The sequence below is a fragment of the Hetaerina americana genome, unplaced genomic scaffold (assembly GCF_022747635.1).
Source record: "Hetaerina americana unplaced genomic scaffold, ioHetAmer1.1.p SCAF_5, whole genome shotgun sequence".
NCBI lineage: Eukaryota > Metazoa > Arthropoda > Insecta > Odonata > Calopterygidae > Hetaerina > Hetaerina americana.
In genome coordinates this window covers 45,753,220-45,779,543 of record NW_027287095.1, presented here as the reverse complement: position 1 = coordinate 45,779,543, position 26,324 = coordinate 45,753,220, and the positions used below count along the sequence as shown (strand labels likewise).

The 26,324-nt window shown below is 40.8% G+C and overlaps 1 protein-coding gene across 1 annotated transcript in view; it reads left to right on the top strand.

Annotated features, from left to right (window-relative positions):
- The window catches only part of LOC139693658 (protein hairless-like), a 73,285-nt gene that overhangs the window by 29,357 nt on the left and 17,604 nt on the right, over positions 1-26,324 (top strand). Inside the window, exon 2 of the mRNA XM_071591897.1 lies at positions 21,944-22,621. Within this exon, the coding sequence (XP_071447998.1) occupies positions 21,944-22,621 (678 nt within the window). The remainder of the gene's footprint in view (positions 1-21,943; positions 22,622-26,324) is intronic.

The window sequence follows — 26,324 nt, the reverse complement described above, 5'->3', positions numbered from 1 at the left end:
CGGTGGTTGCGAGAAGGATAATATTGAAGAGCGGAGTGGAGTGAGTTACATATTGGTAAGCGAAAGAGTCGGCTTGGGTGTCCGCCCTTTGCAAGGGAGGAGGGCACGGACGGGCGAGGGGCAGGGCTTCCCTCTCCCCTCCCCAGCACCCTTCCCTTCCTCCAAAACCAGTCCCCCTCACTCCGCATCTCTTTTTTCATCTCTCCATCGGAGGATGTTCGACCGCGGTCATCGCTTCCTGCTCCACTCCTCCCCTCCGACCCTTCTCGATCACTCACTACACAACACTTTTTTACCCTCTGCAGTTTGCTCCCCCCTTGTCGCCTCCTTCATCTCCATTTAAATCGGCCACGAGCCCAAAGCAATCCCAAGTCTTCCGAAATTTCCCGAGCCAATCCTTTGTCTACCGTTAATGTAAAATTATTAACCATATAGTAGGTGGTGGTGACAGGGGTCCGACCCTGTGAAGCGTCTGTTCGCATTGGTGTAGGTTTTTTATTATTTTCTGGGCCAAAATTCCGAGGCATATATGCATGAAACATCCTATAGAATTGTTCAAATGTCCATATGATTAGGTAAACAAAATTTAATTTTTCTAATGTTTCCTATAGTGAAAAGATATATCAAAATTAAACTGCGAAAATAATCAATAATTCAGCTGTTAGCAATTTGGAAATAATTACTTTCTGAGCGTGTGATCTTGGAAAAGTAAGGGAGCCTTTTCCAATTTAAATTAAATCGTGGTGCATTTTTCTCGTGTATTATTTATTGCATAAAATTAACCAAGAGATGCGGTGTCATGTGGTTAGTCTTGTAGGGAACATATTTATTAAATTCCAATTCATTAAATATGATAAAAAATTTAATTTTGACATGAAATATCTTCAAATTTTAGCTCTTTCGTATGGCTTTATTCAATTATTATAGGTTTTTGAGTCTAGTTATTTCTCTATTATATTTAAATTATTTTAGGGGTTGATATTTTTTATAGTCAACTGATTACTTAATGGGGGATGCATTTAAGAGATCTCTCAAGTCCAGAATCACAGTGCACACTTAGAGATGTGAAAAAGTTTGAATTTGAGGACCATACATTGCCAGTTCCGGTGAAGTCGATTCGTAGTCTATTCAGGAAGGGTGCAGACACTATGATATTAATCGTGTTTCTCTGCCAGAATCACACAAGATATGATTTCGACAATTATTGGGAACATATATTAATCCATGGAGCCAGTAAAGATCTCTTTTTTATTTTTGCTTCATCTTTGTTAATCAGATTGAGGAACTGGATTTCTTATTCATACGTAAGAGGCAGTCATCAGTACCGAGAGAGATTTTCGGACTTGTCGAAGCGAACAACATTTCAGATGATCTTCGTTCCCATTCACATTGATTTCTCGTGAGAAGTAGGAATTCACTATCTAAGTTGTTGTCTTCTTGAAGGGCCTTGTTTACCTTCCTTGTTTTTTCTCACTCGCCTATCGTCTGAAGCTCAACCTAGCAGTCTGTACCTCTATGTGTTGTAATATTCCCCCTTTTAATGGCCTAATTCGTCAAATCATTTTGATCTCAAATTGCCCCTATGAAAGAACTGGAGACAGAGAACCCGTGGTTAGTGTAAGTGGCCGATGACCTTGATAACAATATAACAATTTCAAATTTCTTCAACTTTAAGCACGGATAAATACAACCACAATATATTCTATCATCTACATCTGTTTTGTTTCCGTACTTTTTCTTCCATATTCTGAAACGTACTAATACTCAAACGCTCATCTTTCACCCTTAGATAAATTGGTTTTATGGAGAAATATACTTCGACCGCAAATTAAATTAACTAGTACGAACGGGATTTTCCCTCCGTCCCAGTCGAATGGTCGTCCAAAACCGTGATCTATCAACCATTCATAAAATCCAAATTTAGCCTCAAAAGGAGCATTGCCCATAAGTCGATAATCACTGATCTTGAGGTCACGACAACGGCCAAATAAAAACGCACCTATATCTGTTTATCGTCCTTTCTCTCGAGTGCTAATGACTCGAACCGCTGAACGGTCTCTAAACAATACCCGTGTTGCAAAAGCCATACCTACATCAAAACACCCTCCAGTCTTTCGCCACCCCAGTCATTCTCTTCCTCCCCCATTCGCCACAATTCAATATACCGTTTGAAAACGCCTTAAGGGGCCATACCGACTCTGACCGCTTCCTTTTCCACTCGAACTTCTTTTCTCGTTTGTCATTTGGGCACGTGCCCTTTTACTGGTAACTTCACTCTCGCGCTTTCTATGATGAGTGCCCGGGAGGCCAACTCCTTCCTTCCTTGTGCCTCTCCAATCCCCCCCGACCACCCTGGACTCGATGGATAGTGAAAGGATCTCCGTCGATGGATTATATATGCTGTCGGTATTTGTGACCGGGTAGCCTGCCGGTGATTGATCGCTGTTCTGTGCACTCTTGCCCTCGTCCTCCCTCTTTTCATTCCACCTATCCTGTATATTTTTGTGATTTCACCGGGTTGTTATTTCATACGCCTTCCAGGAATAATCCAAATACTCAGTATCCATTACGTACTCTATCCAATGACCTTATTGTTCATTGTTCGAGAGTAGGTGTGATATTAATGCCATAGAAATTACCTCTTGTCGTCACATATGTGACCTTGCTCTTAGCTATACACTTGGTTTGACTTCTGAGTTGAATTCAAAAGGGATTTTTGCTGAGATGATTCCAGTTTGTATTCCTCATCAATTGAATTTAATTATAATATAATATCTATTGACATGGACGAATCTAACTGTGATACCCTCCTATTTTTTTAATTTATTCATTCATAAAATTTTAGGCGAATGATAAGTAGTCAAATTGTTTTAACATTTGAAAATATTATGTGGCATATCGAAGAAGAATCAATCTCAGTCTGATATAAGCTAACATGTAAAAAGCACTTCTGACTTTAATATAAGATCCATCTTCGTCTTCCGTTTAATGCATTTGGACCTATTTTATCTACAGTGATGATGAATCCAAGTGTGCTTCCGCTTGCTCTTGAAACGTTTTAGTATTTCCCTTTTCCAAAATTGCATATATTATATGCTACCTGAAGGATATATTTTTATATTTAACTTAATGGACAAGGCACATGAATTCACGTTACAAATTGTAATGTGCAAATGTTGAGAAAACATTAGCGAATAAAGGGAATAAGCGAATCAAGGCTATTCAATGTCTTCAAAAAGAATACCTTTTCTGTGACTCTTCTGAAAAAAACTTCTGATGAAAAATTACTTCAAATAGCCAGTGGGTTTCAATACTCTTTAAGTTTAATACCTTCTTCCTCTTATTGACTAAAGTCCATATTTAAATAAGCAATTTGGTTATTTCCGTTTGTTCGTTACCACAGCCTGTGATGGCGGTTGAAAAATCCACACTTGGAAACATTGGATTCCGCGGCTGTCCAGGGGATCAGAGTAACCTCATTCGAAAATTTTGTTCTCATTCCCATTCTCCGTGCATTTATGTCTTAGAAGTTGCGTTGCGTATCTTAAAGACAGCCTGATGTTCCTTTTCTTTCGAAATGAGCGTGTCGTGCGAGTAAAGATCCAGGTGCGATAAAACTACCTGCTCGCGTATTTTAGGGAGAAAGCCTAAGGGATAGTGCTTTTCCTTTTGCCTCGACTGTCTCAAACATTTTGCGGTAGCTTGCCTCTGCCGCAAAAGGGCGTGAGTTCTTATTCAGGGGATTAATTACCAGGCGATAGACTTCGCCGTCCCACTCTGCCCCGTTAGTCCCCGATTTTATTCCGGATACATGTAATTAAAACATCGACTAGTCGCGCCTCGGGCATATAACACGACTCGAAAGGCTCCTAAGAGACCATTTATCACACTCTCGCCAAGAAAAGTCGAATCCGATCGCTCCTAAGATGGCTTCAGTGTGTGTCGATTCATTTCGCATGCGTAGTGACGAAGAGAATGATACGGAATGAGGGTGAAAGGCGATGCGTATTGTGATTCTGCCGCACAGGTAGTATTCCTTATCCGGTTTTTAATCCACAGAAGCTAAAAGGTTACGTTTATAAGATTCCAAGTCTCCCTCGTTCATTCATGTATAGTGACACGATTTAGTGGTTGGGAATTCATGGAAACTCGATGTTTATAAGCTTCTTCTCGTTTCAAAGCTAAATTTTGAGTAAGTCAAGAAAATTAAATGTTCAGGTATAGAGATATCTGGCGCTGACTATTAATTTATTTTCTAATTTTGAAACCTTACTTTTAACTTATTATAAGCATTCAAGTCACCCTAGATGAGATTAATTCATGTTTATCCCTGTACATTTTCTAATGTGCACGAAATAACCCTTTACAATAGTTTTTACTTAATTACCTTTGGTTTGGTTTGGATTCAGACACAGCTTTTTTAAATTAGTGTCGGTATTAAAAACAAGCTATTTTAGCCACAACATGTCGCTATTGAATAATCGAAAGCGAAAATCTGAGTATTTCCTTTATTCCTTTGAAGTTTGGCGATTGGCTACGGAAGTCCTTGCGAATATATTAATTAGCTGCAGAGTCTATTATCATCTTCAGTGCCTTGTAAAATCATTCGAATAAGTTTTAGTGTTTGAATCCTCCTCTTTGTTCTTACCAGGAATTAATAATTAAGTCCTTCGTCTTCGAGAATAAAATTCAAAGAGAAATTACCTTAATGTTTCACGCCTTTGGTCGATGAGGTTGATAGCAATGGGGACAGCGTCATCTTTCAGGCTATTTCCCGCGATGCATCCCATCATTTTTATGTGACTTTTTCCCACTCGATGGAATTACGTACTATGAATTGGGGGAGCCCATGGAGCGACTCGGTTATGGTACAAGGGAAGACGATATTTGCGTCCGGGCATACGGCTTCAGGAGGCGAGCATCGAGCACAGTGGCGTCATCGCACGTCAGATCACAGAGAGAGAAGACGATTAGTTCGAGATCCTACCGCGATCGGTGGCGCTACGTATGTAGCCAGTTGATCCCAATCGCTTCGTCGAGACCCAGCACCCGACCCATCCTACCACCTCCGTTCTCGGATATTTCGTCTGCATTCCTATGTTCTCTGCAGGCGCGATCGGCCGGTTTACGTTGGTGAGCATGATTCAGTCGCATGTATAAGTCGAAGAGAAGGGGAATAGGGCAGTTCGAGTGTGCAACTATAAATCTGGCCGAGAATTTACGGAATGGAGGATTTATTTTTTTGGGAATTCTATCTTGAGACATGAATATATATTATTGGAAGAATTAGAATTATCGATTCGTACTCACCGCACGCTACTTTTAAAACTAATCATCTGGAAGAGTTTTTTAGCCATCGAGGAAAGTAGCACGGAGAACCTTTCAAACGAGTGTTAGTAAAGCGTTTAGCAGTCAAGAAAGTTAATAACGACGTTAGAGCTTATATATCTTTTTCCATAATTGTATTTGGAAACGAACGCTCCATTAATCACTTGGTTAGGTGGATAGCGGCTAAACCAAAGATCACGAATTCCAGTGGTCCTCTGGGCATGGATGTTGGGTCGGGTTGTGTATATGTGTTTTTATCAAATGGAATTAATGGTTGAAAATGATCACAACAGTCTGGGTAAATAAAATATATTCTCGACCATAATTATGAGGAGATTTCAATAAAGGAAGCATACAACTTCTTACAAGTCTTCATAATTCATACGAAGAGAGCATTTAATATTTTCATTTTGTAATAATCAGGATTTTTGTAGGCATCAAAGAGGCATTAAAATCTCCATATAGTTTTTTTCAGGATATTTTAATAATCAAATAATGTAATATGCTGACGTCCATTGCACACTTCTTCAATGTGACCTGGAATAATAAAATATCTACGAGATACCTTCTTATCATTTCCAATTTAATACAGTAGTTATCAAAACGAATATAAGTTCCGTGTAGCTCTGCTCTCTTTCAGACTAATTTATTCATTTTTTATTACCTTTTCCATTCTCTTGACTAATTTTTGACTGAGATATTCCTTTTTTCTTACGTTGTTGTCTTACCATCTGTTTTCTTTCCACGATTACCTTCAGAAAAATATTACGCCTTTTGTATATGGCCCAACAATTTTATACACATTGCCCTGTTCGCTGCGAACTTCTTTATTCCTCTTTGGTTTTATTCATTAGTAAGGCTTTCAAAATGTTTACGTACCAAATTTCAATTAATACTCTCATTCTTCAACAAGTTGATATTATTTTAACCGTATCTATTATGCAAATATAATGCCCATCCCTCGCTACGGTTCAATAACATACCCCACATAATAATAAAGACTTGTCCTACCATACCCTTGCACTCTCCGTAATGTTGTTCTCAGGGTTTAGGTTTGATGAGCATATTTTATGATTATTTCCTTTGGTCTTCGTTTGCATTGTCTTGCTATGTCTTAGTAGTTATTTCTTCTGGAAGAATTCCATATTTGCGTGGACGCTTTTGGTGACTACCTTTTTTGTCTCTTCCATTACTGATGGTCATGATTATTCTGTAGGTAGCAAAATTCATTCCTTTCTTTTAATTTTAATGCCCTTTGGTGCTGGACCCTGATTCCTATATGTTTTATATAACCCTTATTTTTTATATCAAATTTAATATCCAAAAGTAAAATTTATTGCATTTTACAAATTACTTGGGCATTTCTTCTCGGTGAAAAATGCCATGAGTAAAGATTAAGATGCAGATTCATGAGTATCATTTCCAATTGAAAATTTCCTTTTCTTCAATTTACTGCGTCATCATTAGAAATCTCGAAGAGGGCAAAAGAGGCCATGCTTGGTGCACTTCTTCTCATTTACTTCTTCAATGCTGGAATCTCGTTTTATCACCAACATCTCTGCCTCAAACAGCTAGAAATCTATTCTTCCCTTATAAACCCTTACTTTCATTGGTATATTAAACGCGCAGTTTCAATCAATCTTATTAGAAGATATCGCTAAAATTAAAATAAAATTTATAATTTTCTCTCTATGTAAATTCTTTTAATTGGTTGCATTTTTAACATATTTCTTTTCATAGTTTCAGTTTTGTCTTCTTCCAAGAATTATTTCATTCCATGATATAATTCTTGTACATATTTTTCATGCCTGAGTTGTAGGACTAACCTTTCAAAAATTTTCATTCATGGTTCTCGTACTCTCATACAGTATACAGGCATCAAGTACTTTATAGAATTTATTCATACTTTTCCAGTTTCATACGGATCATATTAATTAGTAACTTATTTTCTCGGTGTTCATTTTAGTATATTTTAGTAAATAAAAGAGAATTCCACCAATTTTTTGTCCTTCCTCATTAGCGATACCTTAACTGCAGTATATATTTCTGATCAGAATCATAATTGGTCGTTCAATCCTAAGATTGGTTGACTGCACCTACCCTATCTGTTGCTACTTGGCTTACTTTCTGGCATAATATCGGATCTTATTTTTAACTTACACGTATTATTATTATTATTGTTACAGTTCTATACCCTATCCCGTTCCCGGTCAAGGTGCATGATTTTCACCCTTTGACTTTGTTGCATTGTTACGCGCATTTAACGGATGACTCATTTAAAGGTTACTGTCGCGGCATCTTCCGCAGTTTCTTTGAATCTCTCCACTTTTCTTTCCCCTTCTATGGTAACTTTGCCGAATGTATTTCCATTACTTCTGCATTTGTATGATGATTTGAACTAATAAATGACTTCTTACAGTTGTGTAAGCTCCTTTATAATTTCTTTTCGGTATTTAATGCGTACGGAAAAGTAATTATCCATTTTTATCGGATATTTTTTGATTTACAGCTATCAAACCTTTGACACGTCTTAACATTACAGTTCTCCTACGAGGCTTCCTATGTACTTTTCTTCTTTTCTCTGAGCCACCATTCAGATCCACAATAACCTTTTTGAACCAGGGTAACAAGTTAATAAGCTTTTCTTTTCCAATTTCATCCTCTGTAGTATTGGAAAACGTTTTTTATTTTACTGGTTATCACTTATGATCTATAAAATCATACACTATAATTGCATTATGAAAGTTTAGGTATATTCTATTACCCTGAGTTTTCCTGTGGAAATGCTTTTTTACTTTTCACTTCAATTTGTGGAATTGAAGTTTCATTTTAATCATTACCATTAAGACTTACATCCATTACTACCGTATACACTCGTGCCCATTTTCAGGGTAAAATCTAGGCGTGTGTAAATTGTGATAATTTTGAAACTCCGAACTTGCGAATTAATTGCTATTTACGTTGTTTTTTATGTTTATTAGTCACTAAAATACTTTTAATTTTAAGTATTCTGCTCTCATATGCCATATCCCACGAGTATATTCTTTGATTTCGGTTTCCAAAAACATTTTAGGTCCTAAAAAAGTATTTAACTGTGACGAATTCTTTCTCCGCTTTAAAACTTGACTAAGTTAATTAATTTTGACTCGTCGTATCATCTTCTTGGTTCTCCCTGGCGGCCGTATTTCTGTCTCCTACAATTACGAGTTTTATTTTCTTTTCACCTTCTTTTTCACTCATGTCATTACTCTTACTGTTCTAGGCATCTGTGAGTAAAAATCAACGTAGTCAATAAGTATAGATAGTAAAATGCTGCCCCTAGAAATAATAATGTGGTGGGTATTGATTCTATTCTCAACGCAAAACTAACGCCGTGAAAGGCTTTACGCTATTACCGCAGCTGCAGCAAAATAAATGTTATTGCACTTTCCACTGTGGCCACCTTCCCCGTACAATAGCTCAACCCCCGGGTTATTGGCAGTCCGTTTTATTTTGACAAAAGCCACTCGCCAAATAACGATTAATAGGATTTAATTGGAATTTTTTACCATTTTACCCCTACGGTGTACAGGGTTCGTCCGGAAAATAAGTGTACTGACTACTGATTTTTTCCCGCCGCTCCAGGCGCGCCCAGCACCGCTCTGACGGGCTGCGATTAAAGGGGGGTATGTTGGCAAGCGACGCTGAAAAAGGCAGTCGGCTCTGAGCTGTGGTGTAGTGAGGAGCTCTGTTAACGCGAACCTCCACGCTCGACCCACGTCACGGAACGCGATGCCGAAGTTTTTGGAGCAGCGTTATTCCATCAAATTTGCGGTAAAGCTTGGGAAATCGTCTACCGAAACTGTCGGTATGATTAACCAGGCTTACGGGGAGTCAGCCATGTCCAGAAACATGATCTCTCGGTGGCACAAGATGTTCGTGGAGGGCAGAGAAGAGGTCGACGACGAGTCTTCGAGAGGTTCCCGATGATGCCTTCGCGGGAGCGTTCCAGGAATGGGAACGCCGCTGGAACAAGTGTATCGACTCACAAGGGTCCTATTTTGAGGAATATTAGCTTAAGATATGTAAAAGTGTAATACATTTTTTTTCCTGAGCTCAATACACTTATTTTCCGGACGAACCCCGTATGCCCTGCTCTCTCCCAGTACCATTGATTACTCTCTTAAACTTCTTATTCGTCGTGTACATCAGCTTAATTCGCTGATACCCTGTATTATGTAGAGAATGGTTCATAATTCACCACCCAATGGACCCACACCGTGTCTTTTTGTGTACCTATACCCGAGAAATAACGATGAAAGATTAATATTTCAATTTTCCTTGAACTGCCATAATGTGCATTACCAAATAAAAAGTACAATGGAATTTCATTGATCCAGTGGTTACTGAGGGTTACCTATATCCAACAATGATATGTGTATATATGTACTTATCTAACTGATATGGCGCCGTATCATTTACACAGAAAAATATTCTTTATTTACCAATTAGTTTTTAGTCAATCCCACTGTTCATGTAGTTCCCTTTCATCTCAGTCAAATCCGCGATAAAACCCACTCTTTTCTGCAGGTTTAGATAAACTGGTATCGCTAACTTGCAATATGTGCTATCATTTTTCCATTCAGTGCGAATGAAATATTATCAGCGCTTCCTTTCCACTATTTCTTTTTGGCGTGGATTGAGGCTTTTAATTATCCAAACATGTACCCCACTCAGCGGACATAATAGTTCATTCTCAACATTCTTTCATGGACTGCACGCGTGGCTGGTTGGTACCTGTCACATTCTTTAGTAATATTCTCAATGTAAATGAAATGCGTACGTCTCTCATCTGAAACTCGACGATAGATGGAAAAGTAAAAGGGTGCTTAGATCGCCAACCGATGAATATACTTACAGCTGTAACACTTCCACGATAAAATGTGAGATTCTGTGTGGCAGGAGGAACTTTCAGCGTGCTTCTGCTGAGAATCGCGTCACGGAATGGCGTACCCATGACTTTCACTTAATATGCATAAGAAGCCAATTACGAGCGTAGAAAGAGAGATTACTTCTCTAATGTATTCGTTCTGATAAATAAATAAGGAAAAGGTAAAACGCAGTTTTCTACCAGTATAAGGAAGCATGCAACGTTTAAGTAATAAGGACTATTTTTGCCATTAATACATAGCACTCCGTCGTCACTGAGCAGCTTATGATAAATGGCACTGCAGAATAGGTACATCTAGTTTTCCTCTCCCGTCTGCGACTTTCAATCAAATTTTCTTTACATAAGTTAGTAACAATCATAATATTCTTAATTTGGATCTGTGTTTAGCATTTGGCACTGCACAGCCCATACTTACCTCGTCGCCTTAGAAATGATGCTTTGTCATTTAAATCACCGTAAGAATAATCACAATATTTTGTTGAAATGGACTTGCTTTAATTAATTCGCTTTCAGTTCCAAGTGGCCATGCTTAACGCCCGAATGCAGTCTAATACCTTAATATTGGGAAACTTAAAAATATTCATGAAACGAATTTTTGCGAGTTAGTTGCTCTTTCATCTTGTCGTGCTAATATATTCACACGTTTTGCTCGTGGCATTTTGGAACAAATTACTTATTAACTAGTTCGTAACAAATTGTGACTGAACATGAAGGTGTTTACGTCGTGCTAACAATGCGTAAGTGTTGAGACTTTGGACGAGAAGAATAAGTTATTTGGGAAAAATGCATGGCGTGTTTAGTCATTTGGGATTACTCGATCGCATTTTGTTGTTTAGCCTAGTTATCTTGCCAATGTTCGGGTTAATTACTATAGTTCATCTCTTTTACGAAGGTTTCTTATTTCTTCGATTCTTACTTTGAATGTTTATTAGGTCACGTCACAAGGGAAATGAAGCGGATACAAAAAGTTATGAACCAGTGCGGGATCGTGATATTCTCGATTTCCTTTCCTTATGTTCCCCATCCTTCATCAAGCATCATGTTACGCGGCAATGTTGATATGGCTTGGCTGAATTCCCTCACGTGAGATGGAGGATGACCTCTGGAGGTCCTAACCGTTGGTTCGCGAAGAAGAAAATCCTCTCGGCCCCGATTCCCCCGTTGCCATTCCTTATTCTTTGTTACTGCCCCTCCCCCCTCTCTCTGCACCTCGATCCCCCTCATTATCCCCGCTACTCCTCCCCTCCTCTACTCAAGCGTTCCTTTGCACCTTGTTCCCATTTCTCGCCTCTAAAGTCCGCTTCGTTTCTTCATCCCGTCATTAGGAACGCAATAGCCGCAATAACAAAGCCATCTCGGGCTGCTTGTTGTCTTCCCTCTAAAGGAAAATTTGCCTAGGGGTAAATAGGTTTACTTTCCAGTACGTTACATCTCCTCACAAATAATAATCTCAGATCTAAGATTGCAAAAGGGGCCTAATAAGACTATGCATGGGAAAAGATCTCACCAGAGTGTAACTATTGGGTCGTTCACTCCGGTTAAATTTTTAACAAAATATTTTTTAAGCATTATTTTAATATTTAGATACATAACTCTTATTTATTATTTAAATCTAAGTTAATTCACACATAGTTCAAGAGCATAAATTTATAGCTCAACAGAAGTTTCATTGCGTACCTGTAATTAATTCATTTTAATTATCTCTTATCTGTATCCAAACAATGGTCCCGTTATCATACAAAGTACTTCCAATCAGTTATAGCTAATTTCATTATCTTTTCTTACGCGTCACGTGAGCATTTTTTTAGTTAGATAAAATATCCCTATCTAACCTAGAGAGGGTTTCAAACAATATTTTACGCTGGTAAATGGTTTTGAGACATTTATATATCTCAAAGTCCAGTGTGGAAGTGAAACAGTAACCAGGAAACATTATTGGACATATTTTCTCATACTCTTCTTGAAGACTTCATGGTGGTCAGGTATCACTGTTGCCCCGTAAGATGTAAGCTTGCTGAGACATTTTCTCGTTTATCTCATCATATTATATAATTAAACTACGTTGAGTCTGGGAACTTGATTCCTGCCTTTTTCACTCCTTCGAAATACGAATGAATATATAACCTCAGGTTTTACTCTAGTTCGTCTATTGCAGATTTTTGTGAATAGTCAAGTTGTTTTGGTTCATCTCTCTGTCTAAGAATTTTTCGGTCAGTTAAAAATAATTGCAATAAAAATTGCCTGTTTCCTCTTTATTGTGATCTATGCCACAAGGCTACTGGTCTCTCCTGCCATTCAACTTTTCGATGTATTTAAAAATGCACTCAAGGCGTACCCGAATTTATTTGAATTTTAAGGACATAAAATTGTGAAAATGTATGCATTTGGTAGGAAATATAAATGTTTTCGTATTTAGGATATACTCGCAGTTTAAGCCAGCAATGATCCCCTTGAGAAAGCATAAGGCAAGGAAATGAGCAGAATGGTTATTCGAATAATTATAACAGCACAGCCATGGCACGGAATCCTTAACAATTTTCCAACTCTGTTTTAGCATCTGCATTCATTTTCCGCTTCGCCTGTGGAAGCTTTTGTATGTCATGCACTGATTTCTGGGTAGTGTAGCTCGTTAAAGGAAAATTTCTGTTGGACGGAATGTTACAGCTCTCTGGCAGAGGTGAAATATAAATCGGTCTAAAATAAAATAATTTAACGAAGTCGTAAAAGTATTCACTTCAAATACCTTAAACCCTAAGTCACGTCACCCATAAAACATACAATTCACATGCTCAAGGGAAAACATACCGTCACCGACATCATCTCACTTAACGCGATATAAATGGAGTTTCTACAATAGTAGCTCGACTGCAGTCCAGTTTAGAATTATTGCCAATCGGGAAGCTATAATACAGCTATTGAACTAAAGGGAGTTAATCATCCTATTCGAATTAATGGACTTTAACCAGGTGTTAATTGTTCACGACTTCAGTGCGTTCATTTGTACATGTGTCTGAGGAAACGAATACCATGATAATATTATGCCTTGAATTAAATTACTCTTTTATTTGAAAATTTTTGAGATATAATATCAGTTAACTTCTCATTAAATACTTAGAGTAATTCCGCTTCTAGCGCTTCCTTTGATTTTTGGCCTGTTTTCGCAGTCGATATTAATTCGTCATTCTCGTACCTTATACCTCGTAAATTGGTGACTCCTCTTTAAGTGCGCAAAGACTCAATTTGTCAATGCACTAAAAATTTCGAGTCCTGACCGTTAAGGGGAGTAAAGATGTTCATGAAGCGCACGGGCCTCCTTGCCAGACTGTTTGTGATTCATGCGGGTTAATGCTTTAATATCTCATCCCATTGTATTCGTGGACATTCCGCCGTGCAGAGATCTGGTCCAACGTAAATTAAATTCCTTCTTTCCACCCCTTCTCTCCTCCCCTTTACATTCCCGGATTTTCATTCTTCCCCCCAGTTCATCCGCCATCTCGATCCCACCCAACCCTTCCCTATCAACTCCTTTTTTACCCTTGATTTCGATTCTCCATCGTGCAATCTGTCGTTACCACTTCGCCCAATAACTAGATGTCCCGCTCAACTTTCCATGTTCTTCCCCCGTTCTCCACCCCACCAAAAACTCTGACGCCTGCAACCTTCCCCCTCCCTCGGCAAGGGTTCCACAGGGCCCTCTTTCTCCCTTCCTTTGCCCCCCCCTTAATCTGTCCGACAGCCCGCAAGAGAGCGACCCTATTCCATATCTTCCCCTCGAAGCCTCCCTTTATCGCAGTAATGGTTTCTCCCTTCCTCCTCTGCCCGAATCTCATCCTTTTGGCCTCTCACGATCCCTTTAATCTGCCCCCGCCTATACGAACCTCGTTTAATATTTTTGCCAAATATCTAGCTGGCAACATGATGTTTGGGGAAGGAGGAAGAAGATTTTCATAAAATTCCAATTTTTTTATTAATAGTGTGCCACAAGAATTTCTTTTTGAAATTTAAGTGGACGACACCTCAATTTCTAAATTATTTCCGTGTCCTATGTGGATCACAAAAATATGCACGAGACTATCTTATTTATGATTTTAATTATTGTGAAGTAATTTTATGGAGGATAAATTGATTAGGGCTTTTACGGAAGGAAAGAAGAGTATTTGGAATTAGAGCACGTGGATTCAAAGAGAATTCAGTAAATTACTATGCATAGCGTCACTTTATTAAAATTCCTAATATTCACGATGGAAGAACAAACAACTCTGTTCACAGCAACTATTTTCAAAATTAACTTACCATTGTCTCGATGATAGATACAATATATTGCAATTAATCGTCACACTGTTTAAGCCTTCCATTGTCTTCAAACGAACCATTGCATACCTGATATATCCTGCTATATCTTACTCGTTTGTGCGTAATGGGACCGAGTCTATTATTTGAAATCAATGAAGCGTTGTTATGAAGAAATCATGCCAGTGAACTGCCATAGGATGTGAGGCCACCTATGCGATTAGAACTCCAAAAAATCTATTTCGTGTAGTGTCCACGATGGGCGATCAATTTTGTAGACATTGTTATCGAAACTCATGACCCTCAAGGTTATATCTTAGATTAGTATTTCAATATCTAGGTCTTGGAAATTGGCATGTCTTGAAAATTTGTCTAGCATTAATACCTGAATGAAGCTGTTAGCATTCGTCCTTGTCAGTCTTCCAAGTTATTATTTATCTTCTCTTTCTTTTAGCCCACCACCTTGATATCTTAACCTCCTCCCTTTCCTGCTTACATGTTCACCCTCTGCATGACCATTTCTAACCTCACTCAAAGCGTCTCAGTGCTATCCCAAACTCCATTTTTTTCACTCATCCAAAGTAAACTTCGCCACCCCATCCCCGCTTCTACCTTACCCCATCCGGTATCCCACTCCACTCCTATCAAGCATCAGAACCTCCCCGTTCATCTAAATCGCAGCCATTTCCTCAACTCCCTACGTGCCTCCTTCGCTCCGAAACCCATTTTCCGCCCGACAAGAACGTAGGGCAAAATCCACTTCGATTAAACCGCTGAGAAATTGCAATGAAACATCTGATAACACATCGGCACTATTGAAGGCACTTCTCCGCATTTGCGCGGGTAATGAGTTGAGGTGGACAGGCTAATTTTTAAGACGTTACCACGTCAATTTATCGTTTATCCTTAAGGGTATCCATCACCGTAAATTATGTTTTCTTTTGCTCCGAAATGAGCGAAACCATAACCGACAGGAAAAAAATCGGGTTGACTCCGAGACGGTAGGCAGCGCAATCATTGTTGTTTTTCACCGATATGTGAGTAATTTTGTTGATTTACCCAATCATTTGTTCTATTTCAATTCTATAAATGAAATTGTGGATCAAATTCCAGAGAAGGTTCATTTTCAACTAAACCAAATAATTTTTCAAACAGTGACAACTGATAGAATTTGTTGAAATGTAATGAAATAATTGACTTTGTAATTCCACACACTTTAAAGTGTGTGGAATTACAAAGTCAGTTATTTTATTACATTTCAATATGTTATGCAAATTCCACAAAGTTACGCCTGAGACAACAAATTTTGATAGAATTTGATTAAAGGATGCAATTAATTGCGTCGTAGAGTCAGCTCGGATTACTACACCGTATCATGAGGTTAGGTCTATCAAAGAATTTCGAATGTGTAGTAATGTGAATGGCTATCTATAGTAGAATGATTTCTCTGTAAAATCGTTTTTAAATGTTCCGTAAGCGTCGAATCCACCGGCCGATTAACATTTAATCTTCTCGCGAACGTAGGAAGTACACCGGTGGACAGTGAAAGGAAAAAACAATGTCCTTTCCCTGCTCGGTTTCCTCGTCAATTTTATTATCTTTTCCCCCTCAAATTTTGGCCAATCAATTACTCAATCCCACCCACCGCAACCGTCCTGCTCCCGGGCTGCCCAAGGTCCTCCCCCCTTTGGCCCCCCTTTACCCCATACTACTTCCACGTCTTCTCTCTTTTCACTAATCCTATGGTCACCCGACTCACCTATTCACCCGAAAAACCTTTTAATTCACCCCCCTCCACCCCGCCTCTTCTCAACTCGTTGCTCCCACCCCCTTCCTCTCCTACTTCCCTCCCACTCCTTGCCCTGCACCGCACCTCGGCTCCCTCTCCTCCGAAATATGTCATCCCTCTTCCCCCACCCATCTCTTGCTCCCTCATTCATCTCTCTCCTCCCCTCTATTCTCCCCCACTCCGCCACTCCCCCTCGCCCCATCCTCCCTCCGTATGTGCTCCTCTGGCGATTGCCCGAGGCAACAGGAAGGCCGCCGGATGGATGTAATAGAGGGAGGGGGCGGGCACGGGGGGGGAGAAAGGGAAGGGAAAGGAAGGCGTGGGGGATGGAGGCTTTGGGAAGGGGCGGAGGAGTGTGGGGAGGGTACCCCTGAGAGGAGGACGTAGGGGATGGGACGACTTTGCTGGGCGAACGGGGGAATGGAAGGGGCGGTGGGGGGAGCCTCGTTGCGTAGACGGAGGCGGTGGAGGTAGAAGGGGCCACTGGCTTTTCGCTTCGGGTCCGTGGGATGAGGGCGGGGACGGGTGTTGAGTGCGCGTGTGGGTTTGGGTGGCGGTGTTGTCTGGGGGAGGAGGGGGGATGCGCGAGGGGTGGGTTACTACAAGGGGTAGGGGTGGGTTGATGGGGTGGGTGGGTCGGGGACTTTTGTGGGAGGGGTGTTTGGAGTGAGATCCTGTGAAGGGGAAGAGGAGAGGGGAAGTTTGCTCGGATCCCCTTCTCTTCCTCCCTCTCCCACTCCCCACCCTCTCCTCCTCTCCTTCTCTCTCTCTTTCTCTCTCTCGCACGCCGTCAGTTTGGATCTGTCGGGTGGATGGTGTGGTCTTGCGGTGCTGCCGGAGAGGATGGACGACTCGGTCTCTCTTGGATGAGGACCGACTTGACTGAACTTATCCCCCGCGGTCTCCCTCCCGTTCCCTCTCACACACACTCTCTCTATCTCTTCCCCTCTACATCCTCAGAATCGCGTGCCGGTCGGGTGGATTCCCAAAATCTCTTTATTGCACTCAGCATCTCTTTCGTTTTTAACGCCTATTATAAGGAAGATAGAATTTATGGAACCCGAGCGGCGGGTTATCCCGTGTGAGAAAGAAAATTTGGCTTCACCGTTGGATGCTGGTGGACTCGTTCTATAGCAATGTTGCATTCATAAAGAGGCGGAAAATCAGGCAACCAAAAAGCCGACACCTCTGTGAATAAGCCAGTTAAGATTTTCATCGGTTTACTCACAGGATACCATCGTACATGAGGCTTTTCTATTGACAATAAAATACTTACTTCCTGCCGATTGACTTAATATGGCAGATATATTGTTTTGAAGTGTGCATTTTAAAATCTTGAACTCTGATGTCATCCTAAAACCGTTTGTAACAATCTGTCATTTAGGCCAACTATAGTGCTTGTCCGGAAACCTGCCGGATATTAGATGTCCCAAAGCTGCCCGATGACCTACTTTAAAGAAATCAAAACAAATATTCCTGAATTCTCACCCAGTGTCAGGTGCCGCTTGTGTTGACGTACTCATCGTGGACTGCTTATCGTCCCCAGATCGTGTTGGCAAACGTGATTGCCGGTGGTATGAGTGCCGCTGGGATTTTCCAGTGTTGTGACTTGTCATTCTTCAGGTTTCGCGTGAATTTCCTGCGAAGGATGCGAAACAAGATCAACTCGTTTTTAATCGCTGAACGGCTTGAGTGAAGTGACAGAAATTATTCATTCGTGTGACATTTAAAATTCTTCTTTTCCCGTGAGAAATCCCATTCCCTTTTATCACGTCCCGTGACTGATAATAATATATCTTCATAAAGCAAACATCTTTACCCGGAATCAACTAGCACATATCAAAAGAGTGAATAGAGCTGTAAGAGGACAGGCCGAAGTTCAAACCCAATATATAATGTACTTCCGGAATTAAAATTTGACGATCATTTCGACACATTTTCATGTTATGCTGCATCCGAAATGCGAATGTCTGATTTTAAGGGGATTGACAGCTCTCCTCGAGCCCATTGGCTGATGATCCCTCTCCTCGTGACGTCAGATAGCACGTGACCGCGGAGATGACGCCTCTATGGACGACCGTGAAGTGATACGTAGTTCGACGTCGAGTGCCACCCCCCTGCCCCTCCCGAATCAGGCCCATTCCCCACCACCTCTTTCCCAATCCCTCCCCCTCGTCTCTACGTCAACTCTACGTCGTCTCCTTCTCCCCTCATCCCAGCTCCAAAGGCTCCTTCCCTCCTCCTCTTCATTTTTTACTCCTTTTCACGATTTTTCCCACGCACCTCACTCGACCGATAAGCTCGCGTACGTTAAGCACCACAACCGAAGTACAGTCACCGGGTGGCGGAGTGAAAACAACGCTCCCTTTCGTCCCGCCCCCTCTAAAACCTCTCCCCAGTGCCAACATGCAAATGAAGAGGTGCCTCCGCTCTCTCGGAAGCTCGGCGGCCCCCTCGTCTTCGGCAGTTCACCGCGTTGCCACCGGGAGAGGACCACGGCACACGGAGACGTGCCGAGCTCTCAGCGGAACCGCGTGACTCCGCGAAGAGAGAAAGACGTGTTTTTAAGGTGCCATTAGCACCTCTCTGGTCCATAGGCGCCGGCCTCGCCCGTCGCAAATATCCCAAAACCGTCCTTTCTTCCGAGTACCTTCGTGCAATCCCGTGTGCACCGGTGCGAAAGTGTGAGTTGTGAGCACGTTGTATTATTATTTTGCCCGCGACCTGTTCCTTCCTTCCGTGGCGAAGGACGAACCGGGGCCGTCAGCCCCTCAGAAGGGAGTAAGGAACAACCCTGCCCGCGGAAGTGGCTCCGGGTGGAGGAGCGGAGAGGGCGGGAGGGAAGCTCGGGTGGGGTTTCGCGAGTGATGTGTCTCCGATGGGGGGGAGGCCGCGTGGGGCGTGGGCGAAAGGCGAAAGGTCATTCCGCCGGGAGGCAGCGTTGAATTCTGAGGGACGTGTGTGGTCTCCGGATTTACGAAGTCTTCCGGGGACTCCGCGAGGGGAATTGTGAGAGCGCCCACTGAAGGGGCGACTGTGTGTTGTTCGGTGCTAGCAGTGGATTACTTCTTTTTATTTGTGATGTTTGGCCTTCGGTTTTACTGAAGGAATTGCTCAACACTGGCATCTCCGTGCTTTGGGATCAGCATGTCCGCGATCATGGAGGTACGAGTATTGAGAATGTCATGTTTATTCAGTATGGGCGGCTTTGGAACAGAGGTCCTTATTTGTGTTGTACTAGTTGGTGTTGAAATAGACCTCAAGCATTTTTTTTTATTCGAATATAACTCATTAAAAATAATTTATTGAGGAATATAATATTTTTTAAAATTCCCTTAGGCTTTAGAAGGTTCCATAATCTTATCCAAACGATGAAGTAAGTAACTCACTTCTTGTTAGACAGAAATCTGTAATCCATTTTACATTTTACTAAACTTTTATGCAAGTACGCATTTCCTGGAACTTTCTTGATTTGTGGTTGAATTAAAAATAATTGATAGCCTAAGCAGTGATAATATCCTTTTGCATTTTTTTAGGCAATATCTTTGCACAATCTCTTCGAAAATATATGGACTCTTTTGCATTCCATCATTGAGTTTTAGGGAAATATATCCAATTGATTTATGATAAACCTCTGAATTTTGACCAAAATATAATAATATTATTTTAAATCAATGGTTCTGTTAGCAAATAAATCAGTAGTGACCGAACCTCATATTGTAAATCATATAAGTTTCAGCTCACCCTCACTTCTCCTGCTTAGCTTTTGAAAGATATCACAGCATCTGACTGCCATCCAGCTACAGCATACATTAACTTAAAGAATCCATACAAATGTCAGAGGTCTGGTGAGCGCCGGCTTTAGCTTTTCTTCCTTGGTAGAGCACCTTTAGGGATCGATCCCAATTTCCGTGTCTTTCGTCGTGCCATCATCGGTCGCCAGTCGCCGCAATCCGTCCTCACATTCCCTTCCAATCGAAAGCATTTCCTCTCTCAATCTAATCCCGGCACGAGGGAGAAAGAACGAGGAGCGAGTGGAGAGAGAGAGAGGGAAGGAGGGAGGGACAGAGTCGTTAATTAATGCCTCTCTCCCTGCACCCCGATCTGTCCACGTGATCCTCCCGTTTACAAACCTCCTGAATTCATTCCGCGCTTCAATTTACTACCGCGTCCATTAAATCCGCCGAGATTAGCAATTCGTTCGTTTCTCTTCGGCGTGGGCGGGTCGGGGACGGAGCGCGGGAAACGGCGCCGGAGATCCCGGATGGCGATAGTCGGCGTCGCACGCTCCCGCTCAGCGCCGTTTCTTGTGCTCCACACACAGGCAAGCCAAGTGGAGATTTCAACGCGGGATAGTAATGCGGGAGGCGTAGGGAAGCGAACCGAGGGGACCCAAGTGGATGGACTCTCTTGGGGAGCGTTAGAGGGGATACGTGACTTACACAGCCGCTTGCAATTAACCTTGCAGTTCTGCTGTAGTTGCGTCCTCAGAAGTGGGCGGTGGTCCGGACTTCGCTCCACTCTTCCCTCAAAAGGCATCCCTCACGGCATCCCTTGGTCGGCTCTCCTCTCTGTCTTTCCTCCACTCTCCCGGTGTTCTCTGCTGGGTGTTTATTTCCCCAGTGCTACGGTTCGAACCCGTTCCCATTCAATTTAGATCTTCCCACGATAGAGGAGAGAATTTCCATCAATTGGGTTCACGGACGGGAAGGAGTCCGGAGGGTGGGGTGCTGCCCGCTTCGAAAAACGGCAAAATCCCTAATCGGGCGTGCAATCTTTTTTTAGGAATAACTGAGTTCTCGCAAACATATAGTTTCACGAGTTTCACGCTTTTTGGATCAAAACAAAACAACTCACTTCTTATTTTTTTCATACGAGGGTGAGAGGTATCAGCTGTTTGGAGGTGTTTGTCAATTTTGACTCTTATGTCTACTCCTCCCTTTTTGTGTCTATACATAACGGATGATGACGGTTATGGGTAGGTAATTAAATTTTATTGCATTTGAAATAAGTATACAGGGTTTTACTTATAATTATGGGCAGGAATATAAATCTATAGCGAACAACATAGACTCAAGCAAGAACTTTGCTTTTATAGAGAACGTGCGTGCTTTCTGTGTGTTACCAGGTATGTCATTTTCATAGTCTTATTATTGGTTATCCCACCTTAAATATTAAAAAAATAATTAATATTGACACTAAGGTGGAATTCTCAATATAAAAGAGGTTTTTCGTTCAAGTTCGTGATTCGATGGATCTCCGTGGCCAATTGTAAAACAAACGATAATTCATGATAGTGATATTATCATTCTTATTCTTTCCCATGATTTAAGTAAACTAATAAAACCGTTGAAGTCAATTAGTTTTGCTTTGACTAGCATGCATTAGGATGGGCAGAGATGATATATGTATGTATGCTGAATGAGCTGCGTAAGTCACATTTAAAGTCATCGGGAAGGCTTGCCATGTTATTACAGTGACCAATTTCTCAGCATTAGTCATACCCTGTGATTCTCATTGTATGTACCAAACATAATTCATGCATGTGTTCACGGTTCCCATGGTATTAATCACTTTCTTCCATTTATTTTGCGGCTCTCCTGCAGGACCGGGTCACGGGCCATTCCGGCGGCCTTGGCTCCCTCGCTTCCATCGGATCCGGCGCCGGGGGCACGGCTTCCTTCACCACGGCACCCAGGATGACGCCCACCGCCTCCGACTTCCAGCCCCCTTACTTCCCGCCACCGTTTCCACCTCCTCCACCCCCACCTCCTCCCCCACCCCCTCCCCAGAACCAGCAACCCCAGCAGCAGCAGGGCCAACAGCAGCAGCAAGGGCAGCAGCAGCAGGGTGGGCCGCAGGGCGGTCAGGGCCAGCAGGGTCAGGGGCAGCAGAATCAATCGCAGCACCTGGACTTCCACCACGCGGCCGCGGCGGCGGCTGCGGCCGCCGTCCATCTGAACGCTGCCGCCGTCGCGTCGGCTGCGGATCCGTATGCCGGCCTTAACTCCCTGCACCACGCGCACCACGCCGCGGCCCATGCGGCGCACCACCATGTCGCGGCGGCCGCGGCGCACCATGCCCACGCTCACCATGCCGCGGCCCACCACGCCCACGCACATCATGCGCACCACGCGGTGGCCGCCGCGGCGGCTGCAGCCCACCAGCCGCACTATCCGGCGACGACGCACCACCAGTTGGGAGGCAGGGCGGCGGCGGCGGCGGCCGCGGCAGCGGCGGCGCATGACGTGCTGCGGAGGGCGGATGGAGACCCCCTGCACGTGGTGAGTGCGACAGATTGTTTTCATTACCTCCGCGATTATCATCCCATGAGGTAGTAACGCTTTCGTATTCGGGTTTACTTGATTAGTATTCAAATATTTTTGATGATTTCATCGCTTCCCATTCGTATCTTAAAATGTGACGGAGCAATTATGGATGGGAATTATTAGTTTCGCAATTCCCCTCTCTTCCCTACAGCTCGGAATGATACAAACAAGTAAAGCGAAGCTAAGTCATGCGTGACCTGGCATTCAATTGCAGAATTTATGTGTTATTGCATCGGAAGAGGTCTTGTGGAGTTCCGATTAACGTTAGTATGCAATAAATTATATATTGAAACAATTATTCTACAAGCGATTTTGTTGCTTACTGAAAGACCTTTTAAACCTTCATACATTCACCAACTACTACTGGAAATCAATAAATGACAAAGGAACACTATTTTGTCTAGTCGGACAGAATACAAAGTACTTTAATATATGCCCTCTTAACAAAAACTTAATCTAATTTCAAGGCAGATTTTTTATTCATCCAAGGAATTTATTATGATGCTCGGGAAACCACATAGCATCGTACGAAAACATACCTTTTAAATTATATGATGTTATATTTTGGGAACCTGATAAATTTATTTGTTGTTTAGTAAATATTATAAGTTTCAAATCCTGATAGATTTTTTCAGTGTAGGCTTTGATATTATGCTATCCCTGGATTATAGAAATAAAAAAACACGTTGGACAAAGTTGACAACTTTCCGTCCCTTTACTTCTGGTGTTCTTTCACTCCATTATTTTCCATTGGACGCTACGGATCGCTCTGGTATGCCTAGGATCACGGTAAGCAACTTTTGGTTTCCCATAATGTAACTAAAAGTAGGCTTTTACACGAGCACCCACGAGACCAACGACCTTTGGGTTAGTTGATGGATAAAATATCCACTACACAAACCAGAGAGTGTCATGATGGGATTGTTGCCTTAGAAAATTTAACTTTCAAATCGATTGTTCGTGATTAAAGCTAAGTTGTTAAAAAATAATCATTCATCATTATTGTTCATCCCGAATATTAGTTTTTTGTAGCTTGTTCGCTCGTCTCCCTTCTCATCTATCGTCTTGTAAATAATGTATCCGTAATTAACCAATCCCAATAATTCTTTCCTCTTATCTATCCTTCCATGATTATCTTCTGGCAGTTGTTGCGTCCTTAAAGAGTACGTAGAATTATGTTCATCCCTATTACCGTTTTCAACAAACTTCTTGTTTTTTATTCAATTTTATGGAACATAATAGCTTTTCCAAATATAGTCCAATCATCTCTTTTCTGCTGTTTTCTTAGTGCTTGATACGAGAGAAAATAATGTCTCACGAATATATTTTGATGGATGATGTCTTCACTTCCAAGTCTGCGTTTAGAGAGCAGCCTTTTCTGCCTATTCTTCTGACAACACTTTTATTGTTTTATCCACTCCAGATGACCTTTTTTATTATATTCCGTACAAAGCACGGTGTAGTATATGTATCATAGAGTTGAAAACCTTCATTAAATCTTCTAAATGAGCCAGCTGAAATATACACGCTAAATTTTCGTGTACATTAAATCCCTGATAATCCATTTTCTTGAACTTTAGCTTTTGAACTTCCATGAGAGGTCTTGAATAGTATGGATAAAAAAGCTCAATATTTTCGTACTTTTTGATTGTATGGCCATAAATTTACTATAAAATCTTGCTTTAAATATTCTGAAATAATTCTTCTCTCTTTATTATTCTTATTTTCTTTAGTAAGTTCTGTCGGTAAATTCTGTTTAACTTATTATATGGTACTTCTTTAGCTTAATGTATGCATAAATAATCAACTCACTTCACCCCATCTTTGGGAACTGTGCTGAATAAAATTAATGCTTACGTGCCAGTGCTTTTTCTAGAGCCAAATTGGATTTTGTTTCGGTAATCTTCGTGTCCCAGCTGCTATGGATGACTCTTGCACTCAAATGTGGGCTCGATAAAGGTTATTGATATGAATGTTCTTGTTAGGTTCTTCTCCTCTAATTTGATGTAATCAAATTCTTTTTCGGTCCTTTTAAATTTGTCCTCCTCTTCAATATAGTGTCACAGATCAATGATTACAATATGTTCAAGTTTTCCATTTCCGGATGTTTCATTACACATAAGGAAGTTGTTATATACATCTGAGGGCAACATTCTGGCCTAATAAATCTTCAATGGCATGTTAGTCTCCTAATGAAGAGTATAATTTTTCATATTCATATTTAATATTTGTTAAATCCCCGATATAAGTTCTTTTATTCTGACCTCTCTTTCCAAATCATTCTGCCGTAAATACAGCAGACTACAATTCATTGTAAAATATTCTTCATATCAATAAACTTAAAAATGTGTCAGTTAACCAGTATTGTTGAGTTAATTAGTACATATCTGATAAAAAATTTGCCTCAATTTCAACTTAGTGTTTTGTGTTTTTATTATAATTATCATCTTATTATTTATTTTATTCAAATAATTTTCGCAAATCACATAAAAATGCCTTTATTGCGCATTACTCTAAGTAGATTAGAGGTTTCTCTATAAATACTAGTAAAAAGTCAAAATTTAATGATCTTAATTTGTTCAAAGTCACTGTGAATAAAATCTGTCACATCGATTGTAAATGGTGATTTGACTGTGAACGAACATTTCTAGATGAGATTATCTTCGATTAAGCTTTCGGTATTACTAATAACAGTTGTCTATTCCTTTAATACGCCCAATGGATTAAAAATAAGAATGTAAAGTTTCTATATGCTCAAATAAGTCTTCTCTAGAGAGTTTTCACGAGGAAATCTCTAGATACCAAAGGTCTGGGATATATTTTATCAGCGGCATTCTTATTCAGTTTTATCTCTTAACTTCACCAGCGTCCATAAATTTCAAGATTCTTTGCCTTATAAAACGACCTATACCTGCTGACATTTATTTCGAAACATCTCGTTTCCATTTCCTTCTCATCGCAAAATGAGAACTGATTCTAAAAGTTTTATGTAGTTTCCCCTTTGATAGATAGCCGAAATGTTTACTTTCAAAGAATCTCGAGACATAACTTAAATGTTTTAAGAGCTAATTTTTTACGGTATTTTTTAGACCTCTTTGAAACTGCTCCCACGCCTAAATAACAACCCATACCATTAAAGCACCTCATCTCATTCATAACTAATTAAAATAATAATTATTGAAAGAAACGGGACTCGCAATCACTACGAGCTACTCATTTTAAAAATCACAAGGGCACTTTTCCAATTATTTCATGTGATTGATATTTTTACTTCGGTAATGAATAGTTTATTTACAATATGAAATTTATATTTTATGTCTACTTTTATGTACATGTACTCGGGTAATGGGTCACAGTTGAAGTAAGGCACATGAGTATTATTACTTCAAAGCTTGTCGCTTGGTAATACGAAATTTTCCAGTTCATTATTATACACTCCCATCTTCTCGTTGAACTCTAAACAGTAACTATGTAATAATACATATAGCATTTATTACGGTAATAAGCTAATAAAATGATCGCTATGTTGAGTCATTGACCATCAAAAACTTCTATCTTCCAATCTGGATATAATGATAGATCCAGGTTGTGTCTTTCAAATAAAGTCTATAGCAATTTAAAGAATGAAGAATGTTTCTCATTTTAATCACATTCTTTT